Consider the following 20,866-nt stretch of genomic DNA (forward strand, 5'->3'; position numbering starts at 1 on the left):
TTAATTAAAGAACATTTTTTGGGGGAGGGAGTCTCGCTCTGTCGCCCAGACTGAAGTGCAGCGATGCATTCTCGGCTCACTGCAACCTCCACCTCCCAGGTTCAAGTGATCCTCCTGCCTTGGCCTCCCAAGTAGCTGGGATTACAAACGTGCACCACCATGCCCAGCTAATTTTTGTATTTTTAGTAGAGATGGGGTTTCACCATGTTGGCCAGGCTGATCTCGAACTCCTGGGCTCAAGTGATCCGTCCCCCTCGGCCTCTCAAAGTGCTGGTATTACAGGCCTGAGCCACCATGCCCAACCTAATTAAGTCTCACTCTGTCGCCCAGGATGGGGTACAGTTCACTGCAACTCACTGCAATCTCAATCTCCCACGCTCAAGCAAGCAATCCTCCCACCTCAGCCTCCTGAGTAGCTGGGACTACAGGTGCAACCAACACAACAGGCTAATTTTTTTTTTTTTTTTTTTTGAGATGGAGTCTTGCTCTGTTGCCCAGGCTGGAGTGCAGTGGCGGGATCTCGGCTCACTGCAACCTCCGCCTCCCAGATCCAAGTTATTCTCCTGCCTCAGCCTCCCGAGTAGCTGGGACTACAGGCGGCTGCCACCACGTCCAGCTAATTTTTGTTTTTTTAATAGAGATAGGGTTTAACCATATTGGCCAGGCTGGTCTCAAACTCCTGACCTTGTGATCTGCCTGCCTCGGCTTCCCTAAGTGTTGGGGTTACAGGCATGAGTCACCATGCCAGGCCCACACCAGGCTAATTTTTTATATTAAGACTCTTAATCATATTGGCAAAGTACCATATTCACAGGTTCTGGGAATTGGAACATGCACATCTGTGGGAGCTATTATTCAGCCAACCACAGTCAAGTTGAGGTTTAGGGTCAGTGTCATTGTGAGGATAAAGGTCAGAATAAAGGTAAAGTTGAGAATAGGGTCAGGGTCAGCACGAGGGCCAGAGTCAGTGAGAGTCACTGTCAAGTTCAGCACAGGGTCATGGTGACTGTCAGGGTGAAGGTCTATTCCTTGTCAAGGCCAAGGTCAGAGTAAGGGTGAGGGTCAGGTCACGCCTTCAGAGTTAGGGTCATGGTGCCAGTCAGGGACAAGTTGACGGTCAACTTCAGTGTCAGGATCAGAGAAAGGGTTGTGTTGAACTTCATGGTCAGGTTCAGTGTGAGAATGTAAGTCAGATCAGAGCAAGGGTACAGTTAGAATTGTGGTGGGCAGAATAATGGCCCCCAAAGATGCCCATGCCTTAATCCCTGGGACCTGTGAACATCCCACTACGTGGCAAAGATGATTACGTTGCTAATCGTTTTATCTTGAGGTAGAAAGATGCCCTGGATTATCCACGTGGACCCACAATAATCCCAAATCCTGGCCATGCACGGTGACTTACACCTGTAATCCCAGCACTTTGGATGGCTGAGGTGGGCGGATTACTTGAGCTCAGGAATTCAAGACCAGCCTGGCCAACATGGTGAAACCCCGTACATACTAAAAATTAGCCAGATGTGATGCTGTGCATCTGTAATCCCAGCATCCCAGCTACTCGAAAGACTGAGGCAGGAGAATTGTTTGAACCCAAGAGGCAGAGGATGCAGTGAGCCGAAATCATGCCACTGCACTCCAGCCTGGGCAACAGAGCAAAGCTATAAAAAAAAAAAAAAAATCCCAGTCCTTAAAAGTGAAAAAGAAAAGTCAGAGAAGAATCTTCAGAGTGAAGTAAAGTGAGGATTTGACCTGCTACTGCTGGCTTTGAAAATGGAGGCAGGGGCCACAGACCGAAGAATGTAGGCAGCCACTAGAAGCTGGAAATAGTGAGGAAACTGATTATCCTCTAGAGCCTCTAGAAAGGAATGCATCCCTGCCAACCCCTTGATTTTAGTCCAGTGAGACCCACGGCTGACTTTTGACCCACAAAACTCAAATTTCAAGTGCAGGAACAAATTTCGGTGAGGGTAAGAGTTAGGGTTAGAATCAGGTTAAGATTAGGTGCAGGGTGAGGGTGAGGGTCAGGCTCAAGTTGAGGGTCAGAGGGTGAGAGTGAGTGTGCAATTTGGTGTCAGGTTCAGATTCATGGTCGGGGTCTATGTGAGAGAGTCAAGGTCAGTATGAAAGTAAGAACCAGGGTGAGTGTTAGGCTCAGCGTCAAAGTCAGTGTCAAATTATGTCAGTTTGACATCAGGGTCAGAATTATTGCAAGGGTCAGGGTCAGGGTGAGAGGAGAGGAAGTGAGGGTCAGAGTAAGGGTCCTATTCAGAGTAAGGAAAATCATCAGGTTCAAGGTAAAAGTAAAGATCAGAGTCGGGGGCATGGTGAAGGCCAGGCACATGATCAAGTTCTAATGAGATTCAGTATCAGTGATAGAGTGGAGCTCACAGTCAAGGTCAGAGTGAGGGTAAAGGTCAGAACACATTCATGTCAGGATGAAGATTAGAAGGGTCAGGCTCATAACCAACTCATGTGTAGGGTTGGGGTCAGAATGAAGTTTAGGGTCTGATTAAGCAGAAGGTGAGAGTGACGAAAAAGATGAGATGAGTTCAGGGTCAAGCTGAGTTCAGGATCTGGTTGAGGGTCAAAATCAGTCATGATCTACACACAGATTATGGTCAGGTTGAGAATCTGGTTCAGGCCAGGGTCAGCATCCAGGGGGAGTCCTAGGACCTGAATGACAACCAGTGTCAGCATTGTTGAGTGTGAGAATGAATCAGGTCAAGGGCAGGGTTAGATCAGCGTGAGAGATAGGGTCAAGGTCAGGGTCAGAGTCTGGGTTAGGGATGAGTGGGAGTCAGATTTACATGACTTCCAGGTTCATGGTCAATGTCATGATAGGCGTCTGGGTGAGAGTCATGGTCAGAGTCAAAGTGAGTATCAGTACTAGAGTTAGGATGAGGTCATGGTCAGTCATTGATTTGGTTTGGCTGTGTCCCCAGCCAAATCTCTTCTTGAATTGTAGCTCCCATAATTCCCGCATGTTGAGGGAGGGACCAGGTGGGAGATAATTGAATCATGCGGACAGTTTCCCCCATACTGTTCTCGTGGTAGTGAATAAGTCTCATGAGATCTGATGGGTTTATAAGGGGAAATCCCTTTTGCTTCGTTATTATTCTCTCTTGCCTGCTGCTGTGTAAGACGTGCCTTTTGCCTTCTACCATGATTGTGAGGCCTCCCCAGCCACGTGGAACTGTAAGTCAATTAAACCTCTTTTTCTTTATAAATTACCCAGTCTTGGGTATGTCTTTATCAGGAGTGTGAAAACAGACTCGTACAGTACATTGGTACCAGTACAGTGGAGTGCTGCTGTAAAGATACCCAAAAATGTGGAAACGACTTTGGAACTGGGTAACAGGCACAGGCTGGAACAGTTTGGAGGTCAAAGGAAAACATGAGAAAGTTTGAAACTTCATAGAGACTTGTTGAATGGCTTTGACCGAAATGCTGATAATGATATGGACAATGAAATCCAGGCTGAGATGGTGTCAGATGGAGATGAGGAACTTGTTGGGACCTGGAGTCAAGTTGACTCTTGCTATGTTTTATCACAGAGACTGGAGGCATTTTGTCCCTGTCCTAGAGATTTGTGGAACTTTGAACTTGAGGGAGATGATTTAGGGTATCTGGCAGAAGAAATTTCTAAGCAGCAAAGCTTTCAAGGATGACTTAGGTGCTGTTATAAGCATTCAGTTTTAAAAGAGAAACAGAGCATAAAAATTGAGAAAATTTGAGGCCTGACAATGTAATAGGATAGAAAATAAAACCCTTCCCCTTTTTTTTTGAGACAGAGTCTTGCTCTGTCACCAGGGATGGAGTGCAGTGGCATCATCTTGGCTCATTGCAACCTCCACCTCCCAGGTTCAAGTAATTCTCCTGCCTCAGCCTCCCAAGTAGCTGGAATTACAGGTGCCCGCCACCACACACAGCTAATTTTTGTATTTTTAGTAGAGATGGGGTTTCACCATGTTGGCCAGGCTGGTCCCGAACCTCTGCCCTCGAGTGATCTGCCTGCCTTAGCCTCCCAAAGTGCTGGAATTACAGGCGTAAGCCACCACACCTGGCCTTTTTTTTTTTTTAATTTGAGATGGAGTTTCTCTCTTGTCACCCAGGCTGGAGTGCAATGGTGCAATCTCAGCTCACTGCAAACACTGCCTCCTAGGCTCAACTGATTCTCCTGCCTTAGCCTCCCAAGTAGCTGGGATTACAGGCACCTACCACTACACCTAGTTAATTTTTATATTTTTAGTAGAGATGGGTTTTCACCATGTTGACCAGGCTGGTCTTGAACTCCTGACTTCAGGTGATCCACCTGCCTTGGCCTCCCAAAGTGCTGGGACTACAGACGTGATCCACCATGCCCAGCTGAAAAACCCATTTTCTTGCCAGCTGCAGAAATTCACATAACTAACAAGGAGCCAAATGTTCATTGCCAACACAATGGGGAAAATGTCCCAAGGGCATGTCAAAGACATTTGCAGCAGCCCCTCCCATCACAGACCCAGAGGCCTAGGGAAAAAAATGACTTTGTGGGCCGGGTCCAGGGGCCCCCTGCTATGTGCAGCATAAGGACTTGGTGCCCTGCATCCCAGCTGCTCTAGCCATGGCTAAAAGGGACCGAGGTACAGCTTGGGCCATGACTTCAAAGCATGTAAGCTCCAAACCTTGGCAGCTTTCGTGTGGTATTGAGCCTACAGGTGCACAGAAGTCAAGAATTGAGATTTGGGAACCTCTGCCTAGATTTCAGAGGACGTATGGAAATGCCTGGATGTCCAGGCAGAAGTTGGCTACAGGGGCGGTGCCTTCATGGAGAGCTTCTGCTAGGGCAGTGTGGAATGGAAATGTGGGATTGGAGCCCCCACACAGAGTCCCCACTGGGGCACTGCCTAGTGGAGCTGTGAGTAGAGGGCCACCATCCTCCAGACCCCAGAATGGTAGATCCACCAACATCTTGCACTGTGTGCTTGGAAATCTGCACTCAATGATCATTCTGGAGCTTTAATATTTGACTGTCCCACTGGATTTTGGACTTGCATGAGGCCTTTAGCCCCTGTGTTTTGGCCAGTTTCTCCCATTTGGAATGGCTGTATTTATCCAGTGTCTGTACCCCCATTGTATGGCATACATTCTAGCAAGTAACTAACTTACTTTTTATTTTATAGGCTTCTAGATGGAAGGGACTTGCCTTGTCTCAGTTGAGACTTTGGACTGTGGACTTTTGAGTTAATGCTGAAATAAGACTTTGGGGGACTTCTGGGAAGGCATGATTGGTTTTGAAATGTGAGGACATGAGATTTGGGAGGGGTTGGGGATGGAATGATGCTGAGACCAGCTCAGTCGTGGAGACCCTAACTCAGTGGCGTTAGACGAATTAGACACACACACAGAAATATAGAGTGTGGAGTGGGAAATCAGGGGGCTGGCAGCCTTCAGAGCTGAGAGCCATGAATAGAGTTTTACCCACATATTTATTGACAGCAAGCCAGTGATAAGCATTGTTTCTATAGATTATAGATTAAAATGGGAAACAGAAGGATGGGCCGAAACAAAGGGATGGGCTCTGGCTAGTTATCTGCAGCAGGAACATGTCCTTAAGGCACAGATCGCTCACTCTATTGTTTGTGGTTTAGGAATGCCTTAAGCGGTTTTCTGCCCTGAGTGGGCCAGGTGTTCCTTGTCCTCATTCCAGTAAACCCACAACCTTCAGTGTGGGCATCATAGCCATCATGAGCATTACACAGTGCTACAGAGATTCTGTTTATGGCCAGATTTGGGGCCAGTTTATGGCCAGATCTGGGGACCTGTTCCCAACATGTTCCCCCTTTTTGTTTTCACGAGATGATAAAAGCAAAGGCAGCTTTATCATGGTGAGCTACTTCTCACAGGAGTCGGGATCTGCATCTGCAGACTATACAAAGACAACACAGATTAATAGCACAATCATTATTGAAATCATAGAGACTCCAAGTGTTTTTATCCATTTTAATGGGTTAATAGCTGCTAATCTGTCTGCAGTTCCTTCAAGCACTCCAGTTCTCAGCATTAAGTTCAGGTGTGCCTGGGATGCCTTAAATATTTATTCTTTTAATTTTGCAATATCCAAAGAGAAGTTTGTAGAGTGTCCTTCTACATGCTTTTTTGTTCTTTCTTAAATTTTGATCTTATTAAGAGCCATTAATAGTTCCACAAATCTTTATGTTTAGCTTCTGGAACGGGCTGTATCATTTGAGGTTGAGGTGCCACCATACTGCCATGTTTCCAGACAATAGGAACTCTTGCTGTATTTCTTACCATTTCTACCATCTGACTGTTTTGTTTAGACCAGCTGAACATAGTGTGGCCGTGGCACACAGACTGAGAGGTGCAATTCAAGCTAAACACCCCCTTAGGGGACCAGTCAATAATGATTCCATAGGAATCATTGTGCAGCACCTGTGCCTATTCTGCAATGCAATTTTCCTAAACAAGTACGTTCATTATTTCTGGCCAGGTCCAATTCTGTTTACAAATAGGTTTTTGAGGGTGGTCTGCCTCAATTATAGGAGCAGATTCATTATGGTAAATACTGAGACTAGAAAGCATGTGTAAATGTGTCATAGAGTGATTACATCCAGGCATTATTGCCAGCCAAGATTGATAAATGTGTCTAATAAGTATAATTGTTCTCTGTGTCAGCCCTTGTTGAAGGAATACTCATGGCCATGGTGATCACCGCTATCATAGCTACCATTAAATTATTCATTGTGACTGGTGGTCCCGCTTTCCTCAGGTTTTCTTTTGCCATCTGTGACAGCTTCTTGATCTGTCCTCTGGTAGGTGACTGTGTTCGATGGGTGTTGCTTGTGACAGTAAGGGTCCTCCTTAGCGTCAGTATCAACATGGCTGCAACCAGGGGGTCCTCAGGATCCTCTCAAAATCTCTTCCTTGGCATCTGGCTCATGATAAGGTTTCAGGTGTCTTGATGGTATCCAAATTGGCTGTTGATTCGGTCCTGGAGAAACACAAGCATAACCTCTACCACAAGTTATTATTTTACCTCTTTCCCAACTTTTTGTTATCAGATCTCTCCACTAAACCAGTTATTCTGCTTCTGTCTTTGCAGCTGGTTTCTGTAAATGCTGTTCAGCTGCTGATAGCCCCTGACTTTTAGGCAGGCTCAAAAAATTTAAAGTCAATAATGCTAGAATCAGTTGTATATGTGGTGTCCCATAGTCCCTGTTTTCCCCCTTTTGCTTTTGCAACTGCTCTTTCAGGGAGAGATTCATTCTTTCCACTATGGCTTGTCCTTGAGAATTATATGGGATACCAGTAATGTGTTTAATATTCCATATAGAGAAAAATGTAACTAGGGCTTGGCTAGTGTAGCCTGGGACATTATCTGTTTTAATAGAAGCTGGAATGCCCATCACTGCAAAACCCTGCAAAAGGTGACATTTAACACAGGCGGAAGACTCTCCTGATTGGTATGTAGCCCAGACAAAGTGAGAAAGGGTGTCCACACATACATGTACATAAGCTAGTCTCCCAAATGAGGGAACATGTGTGACATCCATTTGCCAAAGAGAGTTAGGTTCCAGTCCTCGAGGATTAACTCCTCCTATAAAAGATGAGGAATGCACCATTTGGCAAGTTGGGCATCACTGGATAACAGCTTTAGCTTCTTTCCACGTAATGCTGTATCTGTGTTTGAGACCAGAGGCATTAACATGGGTTAAATTGTGAAAGTGTCTGTCATTAGATATTGCAGTAGCAACTAGGCAATCAGCCATTTGATTCCCTTCTGTTAAAGGTCCTGGAAGAGTTGTATGAGCCCTAATGTGAGTGATGTAAAAAGGGTGCATTCTACTCCCAACTGCTGTTTGCAATTGGGTAAATAAAGTCATTAGTTGCTCATCTGTATGAAATCATAACTGAACATTTTCAACTAACTGTGTAGAATGAACCACATATGAAGAATCAGAAATCATATGAATAGGCATATTAAAAGCAGTCAATACCTCAATTACAGCTACAAGCTCCGCTTTTTGAGCTGAAGCATAGGGCATCTGGAAAACATTACCTTTAGAGCCAGATTAAGAAGCTTTACCGATACTAGACCCATCTGTAAAGACATTCTCAGCAACTTTAATTTGTTTAAATTTAGTTATTCTAGGGAGAATTCAATTAGTTAATTTCAAAAATTGAAACAGCTTCATTTCAGGAAAATGATTATCGAGAATACCCACAAAGTCAGCTAAGTGGGTTTGCCACGTAAGACTATTTATAAAAGCTTGCTGTATTTGTGCCTTCATGAGAGGGACAATAATTTTTCCAGGATCAAATCCATGTAATTTAACAATCCAAGTTCTCCCATTTCCTATCAGAGTAGCGATTTGATCCAAATAAGGAGTTACAGTCCGTGAATTAGTATGTGGAAGAAAAAGCCATTCTACTAAATCCTGCTCTTGGACAATAACACCATCAGATGATTGCTGAGTTGAAAAAATTAGCAAATCTAGAGTCTTCTCTAGATCTATTATATTTGAGCCTTATGTACTTGCTTTTCAATCAGCTGTAACTCTGCCTCAGCCTCCTTTGTTAATTGCTGAGGGCTAGTGAGGCTAGGATCTCCTCTAAGGATAGAAAATAGATTACTCATGGCATAGGTAGGAATGCCTAGAGCAGATTGTATCCAATTAATGTCCCACAGTAATTTTTGAAAGTCATTTAATGTTTTCAATTGAGCCCTACATATGGTTACTTTCTGTGGCACTATTGTAGTGTCATTTACTAAGGTCCCGAAGTAGGAGTAAGGAGTAGTAGTCTAAATTTTGTCAGGAGCTATAATTAAACCAGTGTGAGAAATCAAATTTTATAAGTGATCATAACATTGGAGTAGTATTTCTCGAGTGGGGGCAGCACAAAGTATATTGTCCATATAATGAATAATGTAACAGTGAAAATTTTTTATGAGTAGGTTCAATTGCTTGCCCTATATACATCTGGCAAATAGTCGGACTGTTTAACATGCCCTGTGGCAACACTTTCCAATGAAAACGCTTAGCAGGCTGTAGGTTGTTTACTGCAGGAATTGTAAATGCAAACCATTCACAGTCTTGCTCAGCTAAGGGGATAGTGAAGAAATAGTCTTTTAAATCTATGACTATTAAAGGCCAGTTTTTTGGAATCATAGTAGGAGAAGGCAGTCCTGGCTGCAATGTCCCCATAGGTTGTGTAACTGAATTAATGGCTCTAAAGTCAGTTAACATTCTCTATTTACCTGATTTTTTCTTAATCACGGAAACTGGAGAATTCCAAGGGGAAAATGTTGGAGCTATGTATCCTTTTTCCAATTGTTCATTAACTAAGTCCTCTAAAGCCTCCAGTTTCTATCTTTACTTAGTGGCCATTGTTCTATCCAAATTGGCTTACCTGTTAACCATTTTTTAAGGTATAGGTTCTGGAGGCTTAACAATGGCCTCCATCAAAAATGATATCCCTTGGTGGGAACTTTGTCTTTCCACTTGAAGCAGTTCCTTCAAAACCTTGCAAATTTTTTCCTAGTCCCATACCAGGGACATACCCCATTTCATGCATCATATGTTGACTTTGAGGGCTGTATAATTGCTCTGGAATGAGAACTTGTGCTCCCCATTGTTGTAATAAATCTTTTCCCAAATATCAATAGGTACAGAAGTTATAATTGTTTGAATAGTCCCAGGTTATCCATTGGGCCCTTCACAATGCAAAATATAACTACTTTGATCTACTTCAGGGGCTTTACCAACTCCAACTATGTTAAATTGAGCAGGTTGAATTGACCGTGCAGACGGCCAGTGCTGTAGAGAAATAATGGAAATGTCCACTCCAGTATCTACCAAACCTTTAAATTTCTTTCACTGAATAGTTATTTCACAGGTAGGATGTTTATCAGTAATTTGATTCACCCAATAAGCTGCGTTGCCTTGTTTATTTGTGCTTCCAAATCCTCCTGTTTGTTTAATTTCACTTTTCCCCATTTCCACACATGGCACAATCAGGAGTTGTGCTATATGCTCTCCTGGCTCTGTTTTCCAGGGAACAGAAGTAGATAAAACAATTTTAATTTCCCCATTGTAATCTGAATCAATGACTCCTGTATGTACTTGCACTCCTTTTAAATTTAAACTAGATCTACCTAGAAGTAATCCTATCATCTCTGCTGGCAAGGGTCCACAGACCCCTGTTGGAACTTTTTGTGGGGGTTCCCAGGCAGAAGAGTGAAGATTAGGTGCAGTATAAATCTACTATGGCACTACCAGCTGTTGTGGGGGACAGACATTGTACATGGGTGAGGGAATGGCCTGAGCCGGAAATGCCCCTGTTTGGAACGGGGCCCAGGATGGGCCCCTCACGGCATTTCCCAAAATTGCATTTCCGTCCTTCTCAAATTTAGAATGACACTGATTGGCACAATGCTTTCCTTTTTTACACTTCAGGCATAGACCTGGTTCATACTGATTGATAGCTTGTTTAAACTCTTTGAGTAATTTAAAAGGAAAAGACTCAAAACGTAGCTATATTATTTCCCTGTTGATTAGGTGGATATATTCTAACAGGGAACTGCCAAGCATCTATATCACCCTCTCGTCTAGCTTGCTGAATTCCTCCCTGAATAGAACTGAGAGCAGTTGCTCGAGGCACTGTTTGAACAGTCACTGGGGCAACTACTTTTCACCCAGTGTCCCCCGGAAAAGAAAGATCTGGAGGGTCAGGCCACTCTTTTTCTTCAAAATAATGAGGGGGTGCAGAAGGGTAGGGAATGAACCTCTTCCTCCTTTGCCGCTTTAACTTTAGCTGGCAAACAATCCCGCTCTGTCACCTCTTCTGTTACTTTGTTGTACTCTACTTCCTCTGCATCATCAGTGTGAAAAGGTTCCAAGGTGGAATGAACCAGAGCCCACGTTTGTCCCATTGCTACCCTGATGCTTCCTAGCTGCCCTTCTTACTCATCATGGGGATTGCTTGAGTACTCAAGTGTCCTCCAGCTTAGTTCCACGTTCTCCAACTCTGGCGACCCTCCAACCCAGGTTTCAAGCCCCACGTATGGGCACCACTTGCCGAGACCAGCTCAGTCGTGGAGACCCTAACTCAGTGGCGTTAGAGGAATTAAAGACACATACAGAGAAATATAGAGTGTGGGGTGGGAAATCAGGAGACTGGCAGCCTTCAGAGCTGAGAGCCACGAACAGAGTTTTACCCACATATTTATTGACAGCAAGCCAGTGATAAGCTGTTTCTATAGATTACAGATTAACTAAAATGGGAAACAAAGGGATGGGCTGAAACAAAGGGATGGGCTCTGGCTAGTTATCTCCAGCAGGAACATGTCCTTAAGGCACAGATTGCTCATGCTATTATTTGTGGTTTAGGAATGCCTTAAGCGGTTTTCTGCTCTGGGTGGGCCAGGTGTTCCCTGCCCTCATTCTGGTAAACCCACAACCTTCAGTGTGGGTGTCATGGCCATAACGAGCATGTCACAGTGCTGCAGAGATTTTGTTCATGGCCAGTTTAGGGGCCAGTTTATGGCCAGATTTGGGGGCCTGTTCCCAACAGAATGATATGGTTTGTCTGTGTCTCTACCCAAATCTCATCTTGAATTGTAGCTCCCATAATTCCCACATGTTGTGGGGGGGACCCAGTTGGAGATAACTGAATCATGGGGGCAGTTCCCCCGTACTGTTCTCATGGTAGTGAATAAGTCTCATGAGATCTGATGGTTTTATAAGGGAAAACCCCTTAGGCTTGGTTATTATTCTCTCTTGCCTGCAGCTATGTAAGAGATGTCTTTTGCCTTCCACCATGATTATGAGGCCTCCCCAGCCACGTGGAACTCTAAGTCCATTAAACCTCAGTCTCAGGTATGTCTTTATCAGCAGCATGAAAATGGAGAACACGGTCATGGTAAGAGTCAGGGTAATGTTACTATGTTCTGAGTCAGGGTCAGGTTCAGAGTGAAGTTCAAAGTGACCATCAGAGTCAAGGTCAGGGTCAGACTCAGAGTGAGACACATGACCAGGGAGCGTCTAGGTGAGAGTGAGGGTGAAGGTCAGGCTGTGTGTCAAAGTCAGGGTAAAGGTCTGCAACAGGGTCACAGAGTCAGGGCCATTATCAAGTTCAGGGTAAGGATGTGTTAGGCAGAGGCTCAGGGTCAGGTTAAAGATATGAGAGACATGGTCAGGATGAGAGTCAAGGTCAGGATCAGCAACCTCTGCCCTACTTCCTAGCACCAGGAACTGGCTTTTGTGAATGCAACTTTCTGAAATGCTCTTCCTCCATTTACCTGCATGTCTTCCTCCTTCATGTGCTTGGACCATTTAATGCTGCCTCACGCTCCCTGCCCTTTCACTAGGATGTCAGTGTCACAAAGACAGTGATCTTGAAATGAAATGTTTTGCTCACTAATGGGTCCCAGGCAGTTAGAAGAGTGCTTGGCACCGAGTAGGTACTCAATTTGAGTTTAACATCGATGAGTGTGCATTAAAGTATTCCTTGGGTCCTGGCAAACACGGTGAAACCCCGTCTCTACTGAAAATACAAAAAAAAAAAAAAAAGTATTCCTTGGGAAAAAAGTACATCTGGGAATAAAATATAACTGTTCACGGCAATTCTCTCTGGAGTAGAATTATAAGAAAGCTTCATGGTCAATTTGATATATGTTCATATTGTTTTCTTATTTATTTTTTTTTTGTGAAACAGAGTTTCACTCTGTCGCCCAGGCTGGAGTGCAGTGGCGCTATCTCGGCTCATTGCAAGCTCCGCTTCCCGAGTTCACGCCATTCTCCTGCCTCAGCCTCCTGAGTAGCTGGGACTACAGGCGCCCGCCACCACGCCCAGCTAATTTTTTTTGTATTTTTAGTAGAGACGGGGTTTCACCGTGTTAGCCAGGATGGTCTCGATCTCCTGACCTCGTGATCCGTCCACTTCAGCCTCCCAAAATGCTGGGATTACAGGTGTGAGCCACCACGCCCGGCCTGTTTTGATTCTTAAAAAGGAACACTGAATGGGTCTTACCATCTTGAGAGAAAACAAAGAACTTCAGGTAAAGTGCTTGACAGAGTGACTGGCACAGGTACTCACCAAACTGTAGCTATGAATTAAACTTCAAACAACAGGCATCAGCCTTCCTGCAAAACCTGGAGCATCATCAAAGAAACGCTACTCTAGTTCCCTCATCCAACAGTAAAAACAGAGAGACAAGACAAGATAGAGGGTCTTTATTCAACAGCAGCTGACAGACCACGCCTCAGTCCTCTGAGGGGATGCATTTCCCCCGCATACCACTCCTTTCCCACGTTTCTATTCTCTGCAGGCTACAGCTTGATGGAATAAAGGGGATTGTTCTAGAGGTACTTATACACAACCTTTGAGGGCACAGTTTGGAGGTGGAGTCGCACAGGACATTTGTAAAAGTAGGACAGCAAAGTTTCACTGTAGCCCACAAGGAAGTAGTACTTGTGTGGAGGCAAATTCCTCAGGACCAGGGCACAGATCTCCAACTGGTTACCCCGGCGCTTTAAAACCAGCTGGTCAGCCAGGCAGCCTGGGAAGGTACCCCACATGAACTTGCGAAGGAAAACATCCTCCACCGTTCGCTCTGCGGCATGGTCCTCTCCATCCAGGTTACCTGAAGAGGGAAGGGCATCACAGAAGAGTCAGCCTCATCGCCCCAGGGTCCTGCCATAACTCCAGAGTCAACATCTAAAAGCGCTGAGCACAATCCCACCCTTCACCCCAAGCCTCTTCTCTTTTCTTCTGCTAATGGAATAAGAAAAATAACACTTTAAAGTTCAAAGTATGTTTTATGTCATTAATTCCCAAGCCAATTCAGTTTAGTAGGTATTATCATTATCCTTAGTTTACAAAAAGGAAGATGGAGGCCTGAGTCAGGGTACAAAACTCAGATGATGCCACCACATCTAGCCCCTTTCCTGCTTTCTTGGCTGCCTTATAAAAACACTGGTCATCCCATGGACCAGAAAGATGAGGCCACCAGCTATTTTTGAGATTAGGGACATGAGTCCTCTCATGAGCTAGGCCCAGGGCTTCCACCAGTGGGTTCTCAGTGTGAACCCTGGATCCCCTGCAGCCCTTACAATGTCCATTAAGAGTCTGCACACCTACATCCAAACGTCAGATCAGTGCCTAAAAGAGTGGGGGATATGCATCTGTTTTTTTGTTTGTTTGTTTGTTTTTGAGATGGAGTCTCACTCTGTCGTCCAGGCTGGAGTGCAGTGGCGTGATCTCGGCTCACTGCAACCTCCGCCTCTTGGGTTCAAACAATTCTCTGCCTCAGCCTCCTGAATAGTTGGGATTGCAGGTGCCTGCCATCACGCCTAAGTTTTTTGTATTTTTAGTAGAGATGGGGTTTCACCATCTTGGCCAGGTTGGTACTGAACTCCTGACCTCGTGATCCACCCGCCTTGGCTTCCCAAAGTGCTGGGATTACAGGCATGAGCCAGCGCGCCAGGCAAGCATCTGTATTTTAAGTAACTTCCCTAGATGCATCTCAAACATCCAAGAACCCCTGTACTAAACAAAACACAGTTGGTTATCAATTGTTTACTGTAGTTATATTCTATAAAGTCACCGCCAACACTGAGTTAGTGAATACTGAACCACTGCTCCTAGAGGAAATACAGGGTTAGATTCCTTCCAGCCTCTGGGCACCATATTTTTGTGAACAAATCAATACATAACCTAGTTTCCTTTGTGTTTCTGTTTAAAGACACCTTGTTTAATATACACGGTAAATTCATTAACATTGAATTCAGGGCCAAGAGCAACTGTGACTGAAGAAAGAGGTATGTCCTCCCTAAGGCACTTCACAGCCTTCTCCCCCTTAGAACACTAGACAGCACTTCAGCATTGCAGGGCCATTTTAAACAGCAAAATCACTAACAAAAAGCACAAAAATGCAAATTAAAAAAAAAAGATTCTAGACCATAAAAAGGACACCTTTTACAGTATGAGAGCTGAAACGAGGCAGAGCCTTGTTGTCGTCGACCTCAGCTGGGGACATGCACCTGGGGTGGCAGCTCTACCCACATCTCAGAGTGACCTTGAGAGTGCCCAGAGTGTTGATTTGGGGCTTACAAATAAATCTGAGTCAGTAGAAGAATCTGAAAATATGAAATTCACGAATAACTAGGGTTGTCTGTATATATTTACAGAGAAAAAATTGTGCTTCAGTGGAAAACTGCATTCCTTAGAGCACACTCTTGAGGGTTATCAGATTCTGTAAGGGTTTCACTCTTTTCCTTGACTCTGAGCTATTCTGCAGCTCTGTAAATTACAGATAACTGATAGGAATGCAAAATAATTCTTGTCTGTAGACATGCAAATAATTTCTGTTCAGTGGAGGATCAACTGAGTCCCTGCCCGCCATGGAAAAAGTCAGTTTTGCATCCATCTTCAAATTTGTTTCAACATTCTGATCTATATATGTCTCTGTTTTTTTATGTCTCCCTTGAGTTGGTTTCATAGATTTCTGACCCTGGCATTATTTCCTGAGTTAAAGGAAACCTGTGACACGTGTTCATTTTGTTTACATGACACTAGGACTGAGTGCTCCTTTTGGAGGCCTGGGGTCCGCTCACCTGTGTGCAGCGACAGCCAGCCCTTACGGTGGGCGATGTAGTGCGGCGCGTGTGCCTCCTCGTAGGTCACCGGCTTGTCCCCCTTGCCTACGCGTACTCGGGCCGCCCGGTTCTAGGAGCAAAAGGGGCCGTGACTCCACGAGACCCCCAATCCAGACCCTACCTCGCGCCAAGTCCCTCCAGTCAGCTGGCACTGCTCCCCGACCCCAACCCACTGATCCCTAAGCCCCGACTCTAGCCCCGCCCCGGACCCCGGCGACACGCCTCCTTCAGCCTGCGCGGCGGCCCCGGGCCCCGGACCCCCAGGGCCCCAGGCACCAGCCCCGGTTGTGCTCACCTTGGCGCAGACAGCGGAGGTGTGCAGGGCGCGCCAAGCGCAAGGCAGCTCTCGGCTCCAGGACAGCACCTGTGGAGGGAGGGCGCGTGAGGCGGAAACTAGGGACCCCACATCCGACTCGCCGGGACCTGCCGAATCACCCACTCACCCGTGGCCCCAGCAACCCGTTGCACACGGAGGCCGCCATCTTGGGCCGAGCTGAGCGCGGGACGTACCACAGCGCGCTGAGGGGTGGGGATAGCCGTGGAAGAGACCAAGTCGGAGCTTGTACTCTGGCGGGGCGGAGCAGGGCCTCTGCGGGGCGGGGCCGCGGTGTGCTGGGTGGCTGTCACTCCCGCCTTCCCCGCAGCCCTGTGAATGCTCAGCCTTGTGAATGCTCATTCCGCCGCTGTTCGCTCTGCCGCGGTTGCTGCTTACATCGGCTTTCAGATCCGGAAATTTGAGAATGAGAAACGTGAGATTTCCTCTTCAACAACCTCACGCTAGTACGGGTGATGGGTGTGCGGCCCACCGGGCCCCGCCCTACCCAACTGCACCCTCGGGGCCCGAAGAGGAGCCAAGCGTTTACCCAGGTCCTATGAATTAGGCTGCTGAGTTGTGCCTCCAAATAATATTCGTAAACAAACAAACAAACAGAAAAGCCCTCCAGACTTTTATCTACGAATAAAGAAACATGTTTTGGTTAAAACGTCACCCAGTTCTTCAAGGATGACTTATGCAGTTATGCAAGAATGGGTTTGCCACATGTGACCATACTGGTGATTGGCCCCTGGGGAAGGAAAATTTTAAGTATGAGGAAAAGGCCGGAGGGCAAGGCAATTCATGAGAATATCGCAGGGCCTGTAATGCTCAAACCAGTGCGTCGCCACTATTATTGGTAGCCAGTAATTATTAATGTCAAACGGAAAAATAGCAACACGGGATATTTAATTTAGAAGTCACCACGGTCATGGAAAAAACACGGGCTCTGGAGTCAGGCCCATGTACAACAATCTTTGTACAGTTAAGACTCAGTTATATTATCTATAAAATAATAGTACTTAATAATAGTACTACCTTATGGAGCTATTAGGATCAAGAGAATATTTAATAAATGATGGGTTGTGTTTGGTTGAGTCATGTGAAATTGCCAATATTTTGGCCGTTCTGGGTCTGCATCATTCCCCCTAATGGTACAGTACTTGCATATGCTGCAGTTTCCTGTCAGGGGGAGGACTGGATTATGATCCATGGGAAGGGGAAATGGAAGAACGGTGGAAATGAGTTGCCCATGACCACACTGAGGAGAGGGAGAGAGGGACCAAGACACAGATCTCTTGACTTCAGTCCAGTCCATTTCCCATGACCAAGACTCCTCTGATTACATGAAGGTGGGTTCTCAAAAAACCCGTAATAACAGGACAAGGTCTTCCATGTCCACTTCACCAGAAATGTTTTATTATTAATTTTTAGAAAGTGCGGCCCCCAACTGTTATGCATATTGAATAAAGGGACAGAGCAAGGATGAGGTGCCCTCCAACCCATAATACTTTGCAAATATAAGAACTTTTAACATTTCCTAAGAAATCCTTTTCAACTGACAATATTTTTAAAGTTTTCATAATGTTCAATAATTTTATAATTGTTAAGTTTCATTAATTTGCTCCAAGGTGGTGAGGAACATGGGACCTGGCATCTGAATTGCCTGAGTCCAAATCCTGGACCCAATGCTTCCTGGCTGTGTAATTTGGGCAAGTGACTGAACCTCCTGAGCCTCAGTTTCTCTCATCTGTAAACTGGGGACAATAATGGTGGTTGTGAAAATTACAGGGTGATGTGCCTGGCAGAGGGAGAGAGCAATTGTGGGTTTTGTTGTTGTTTTTAAGGAGTCCCTGATAGCCACATATCCCGTTAGGGAGATGAGCCAGCTATTGAGGGTTCTATGAGAACTCATAGCAACACCACCCTAATAAGAGGAAAGGGGAAGGAGAAAGGGAAACAAGCTCCTTGGGCTGATCAGAGGAAAAGGTGGCAATGGCACAACACCTATTGGGGCCCAAGGTGGGCAGGGGCCGCATCACAAAGGCTGTGGTTGGGAATCAAGTTTTGCCCATAAGGCAGCAGGCAATAAGATGATCAAATTTATGCTTTCCTCTATTCAAACCATTCTCCCTTATGCCTGAGGTCTCTCTCTGGAATTCCATACCGATGTAGATCTTTCCAAGCATCACAATGGCCATTTCAGTGGCAGACATTTCTGGGGTTCAAATATCTTGTCATCTATCCTTTATTAGCTTTGTTTATACTGTGATTGGGGGAAAGGTGTCATGTCAGTCTTTACATGATTAAAATTACTTAAAATGACTTTTATACATAGTATGACTGTTATATTGTTTTAAATCATCAGCAGAAAAATCTGACTGGGGATGTTTTATTTTTCTGTAACTTCCATTTGTTGTTGTTTTGATACACTTTCCTTCTCCTATTAATTCCATAAAGGAGGCAGTATTTCCAGGCTTCACAGAGCAGAAGATGGAGGCTCACAGACTCACCTGGGGTTACAGAACTAGTAAATGGTAGCAGGCCTTTTTGCTCCAAAGCATGTGCTCTTTCAGTATCACTTCCTGGGGGTGAGGGTTCACACCATGCTAGGATCAGGGAATGGCCTGGGTTTCTGTGGCTTGCTGAAGACAGCTCCCAACTGGCCCTCAAGGACTGCCTGGACATGGAAAGGCCAGGAGCATATGAACCCATATGAAAGACCTATCTGCAGTCTTCCTGGGGCCTAATGCAGAGACAGGGATGTAAAACTGCTTTTTCTTTGACTATGCAGAGACAGGGATGTAAAACTGCTTTTTCTTTGACTATGCAGAGACAGGGATGTAAAACTGCTTTTTCTTTGACTATGCAGAGACAGGGATGTAAAACTGCTTTTTCTTTGACGTGAGCCTTTGTTCCGCACATAACCAAGAAAAAGAAGTTGCTCCTATGCTCTCAAAGCAGTGATTCGCAACCCCAATTGCATGACAGAGCCCCCTGGGTTCCACACCACCTCTGTGGGGAGAGGGCAGGCATTCATATTTTTTAAATGCCCCTTAGATGATTTCAATTTGCAGTCGGGGCTGAGAACCAGTGTCCTGAACTCACTCCGTTTATTTGGGAGACTCTCAAAATGTGTATTTGCAGAGCCCCCTTTCGGGGACAGTGCTGTTGGATGCTCCTGGAAGATTATGGCAGCTCTCTAAGGAACGTAGCCATAGTCCACGCCTACCACTCTTGGTCACAAGGGCAGAGGAAGGGAGGAGGGGTCTGCTGGGAGGTCAGGACTTCTTTGAGATGATCTGTCCAGTTGGGTGCAGCACAGCCACCATGGGCTCACCCAGAGTGCTCAGGGGATACAGCACTGGCTGGGCCGTGGAGAGATGCTGTGTAAAAGGGAGCCGTCAGCCCCCTTGTATTTCCAGAGCCTGAAGAGTTTCAGAATCCAGCCTAGGGGTGGTGGGGTGCCATCTCCCTTTCCGTTGGCTGGAGGGTGAGCCAAGATCACTCCACTCATGGTGGTTTTCTTTACAGCTGACTTATCCTCAGAACTGCTGACACTTTACACTTTGTAAACCTGTGTTTTTTACATTATTCCTTGTGATTCTTTTTTTCCTAATAACTCGTTCACCAGGAAAAATCCCAGAGGCTCTCAGCTCTATTCTGAGAAATAGGTCAAACAACTGAAACCCTATGAGTAAAGCAGAGAGGCATGTCAAACCAGATTGCCAAGACAGCTCAGTCGTTTTCCCTGTGAGCTCCTGCTCCATTCCCCCACCTCTGTTCTTCTGTTGAGGCACAAGGGCTGGGTTTGGTGGGTGAGGTCCCCAGCTGTAATTACTGACGTCAGCTTTGGGGTCCCAAGGAATCCACTCTCCTGTTATCAGAGCTGTGGGCAATTAGAAATGCCCAGTGCCACACCAGAACCATGGGCTAAAAGTCAGAACCTGAAGAAGCCAAACTGGTGCTTGGGATAGAGAGGGGGTGGACTCAGGAAAGAGAAGACCGAGGAGTGGGCCTCATGAGCTCCAGCCCCTGAGACTGCCACTCCCTGGCTCCCAGATGAACTGCTAGATCTAGATGTAATTGGGCTCAGATGAGGAGATAATGAAAATGTGCTAAGGACCAAGAAAGGCACAGAAAGGCCCCGGACCCTTGGGTGGGCACGAATGGAGGTGCGACTGGCACCAAAGGCTGTTCTGAGAGATGTGCCTGCCAGTCAGCCAGGGCCAGAGACAAGCAGAAGGGGCCCCGCGGCAGACAGTGGCATGGAAGAAGCCATGGCCTCCAAAATGTGTGTGGCAGGGCAAGGGTGTGGTTGACGAAATGACAGGAGACCAGGACCACGGTCATCTTGGCTCTTGTGCAGCCCTGACTCATCGGTGCTCATAAAGCTGCACTCTCGTGAAATTTTGTTGGAGTCTTAGAAGAATTCAGGATAGGTTTATGGCCGAATCATTTTATTAGTGATTTTCCCTTTTACTGGGAGGATTTTCCGTTTACTGGGCTAATACAACACATCTGAGGAGTTGGGGCAGCTACCAGATCAGGTTTATATTGTGTAAACTGCACACCACCACCAGTCCTGCTCGGTGCTGTTTCAGTAAACTAAGATAATATCAATGAGAAGATGCTGTTTTACATACCATTAGGAAGGAAAAATGGCTGCAAATTATCTTAAGGTACCATTGATTGATTAAAAGATGAATCCTGATCTGACATGTTAAAATGTTTGAGGCTGATGCAGAAGGCAGTTTCCTCTCCACAAGCCTCATGGGTGTGCAGAATGGTGTAGACACAGAGATGGGTGCCTCACTTATCTCATGCACAGACTGGCTCTTCCACCACAGGGCAGGCACTGTGTAAGCATCTTCCATTCCTACACAGGTGCTAGTAG

The 20,866-nt window shown here is 45.8% G+C and overlaps 1 protein-coding gene across 1 annotated transcript; it reads right to left on the minus strand.

Moving 5' to 3' along the window:
• Positions 1-13,217: 13,217 nt before the first annotated feature.
• MRPS24 (mitochondrial ribosomal protein S24) lies at positions 13,218-16,193 on the minus strand. Its single transcript, XM_011983222.1, has 4 exons — positions 16,100-16,193; positions 15,952-16,020; positions 15,615-15,726; positions 13,218-13,642 (listed from the first exon to the last, which is right to left on the minus strand). Exons 1-4 carry the CDS (start codon positions 16,136-16,138, stop codon positions 13,359-13,361), a joined length of 504 nt encoding a protein of 167 aa, XP_011838612.1. The 5' UTR covers positions 16,139-16,193; the 3' UTR covers positions 13,218-13,358.
• Between the last annotated feature and the right edge of the window lie 4,673 nt (positions 16,194-20,866).

The sequence above is a fragment of the Mandrillus leucophaeus genome, unplaced genomic scaffold, assembly GCF_000951045.1.
Source record: "Mandrillus leucophaeus isolate KB7577 unplaced genomic scaffold, Mleu.le_1.0 Scaffold248, whole genome shotgun sequence".
Lineage (NCBI taxonomy): Eukaryota > Metazoa > Chordata > Mammalia > Primates > Cercopithecidae > Mandrillus > Mandrillus leucophaeus.

Coding starts and splice junctions, on each gene's coding strand:
- MRPS24 (XM_011983222.1), bottom strand. CDS start 16,138: ATGGCGGCCTCCGTGTGCAACGGGTTGCTGGGGCCACGG. Junction 16,021..16,099: donor ACGGGTTGCTGGGGCCACGG/GTGAGTGGGTGA, acceptor CTCCCTCCACAG/GTGCTGTCCTGGAGCCGAGA. Junction 13,643..15,614: donor CTGGCTGTCGCTGCACACAG/GTGAGCGGACCC, acceptor TTCCCTCTTCAG/GTAACCTGGATGGAGAGGAC.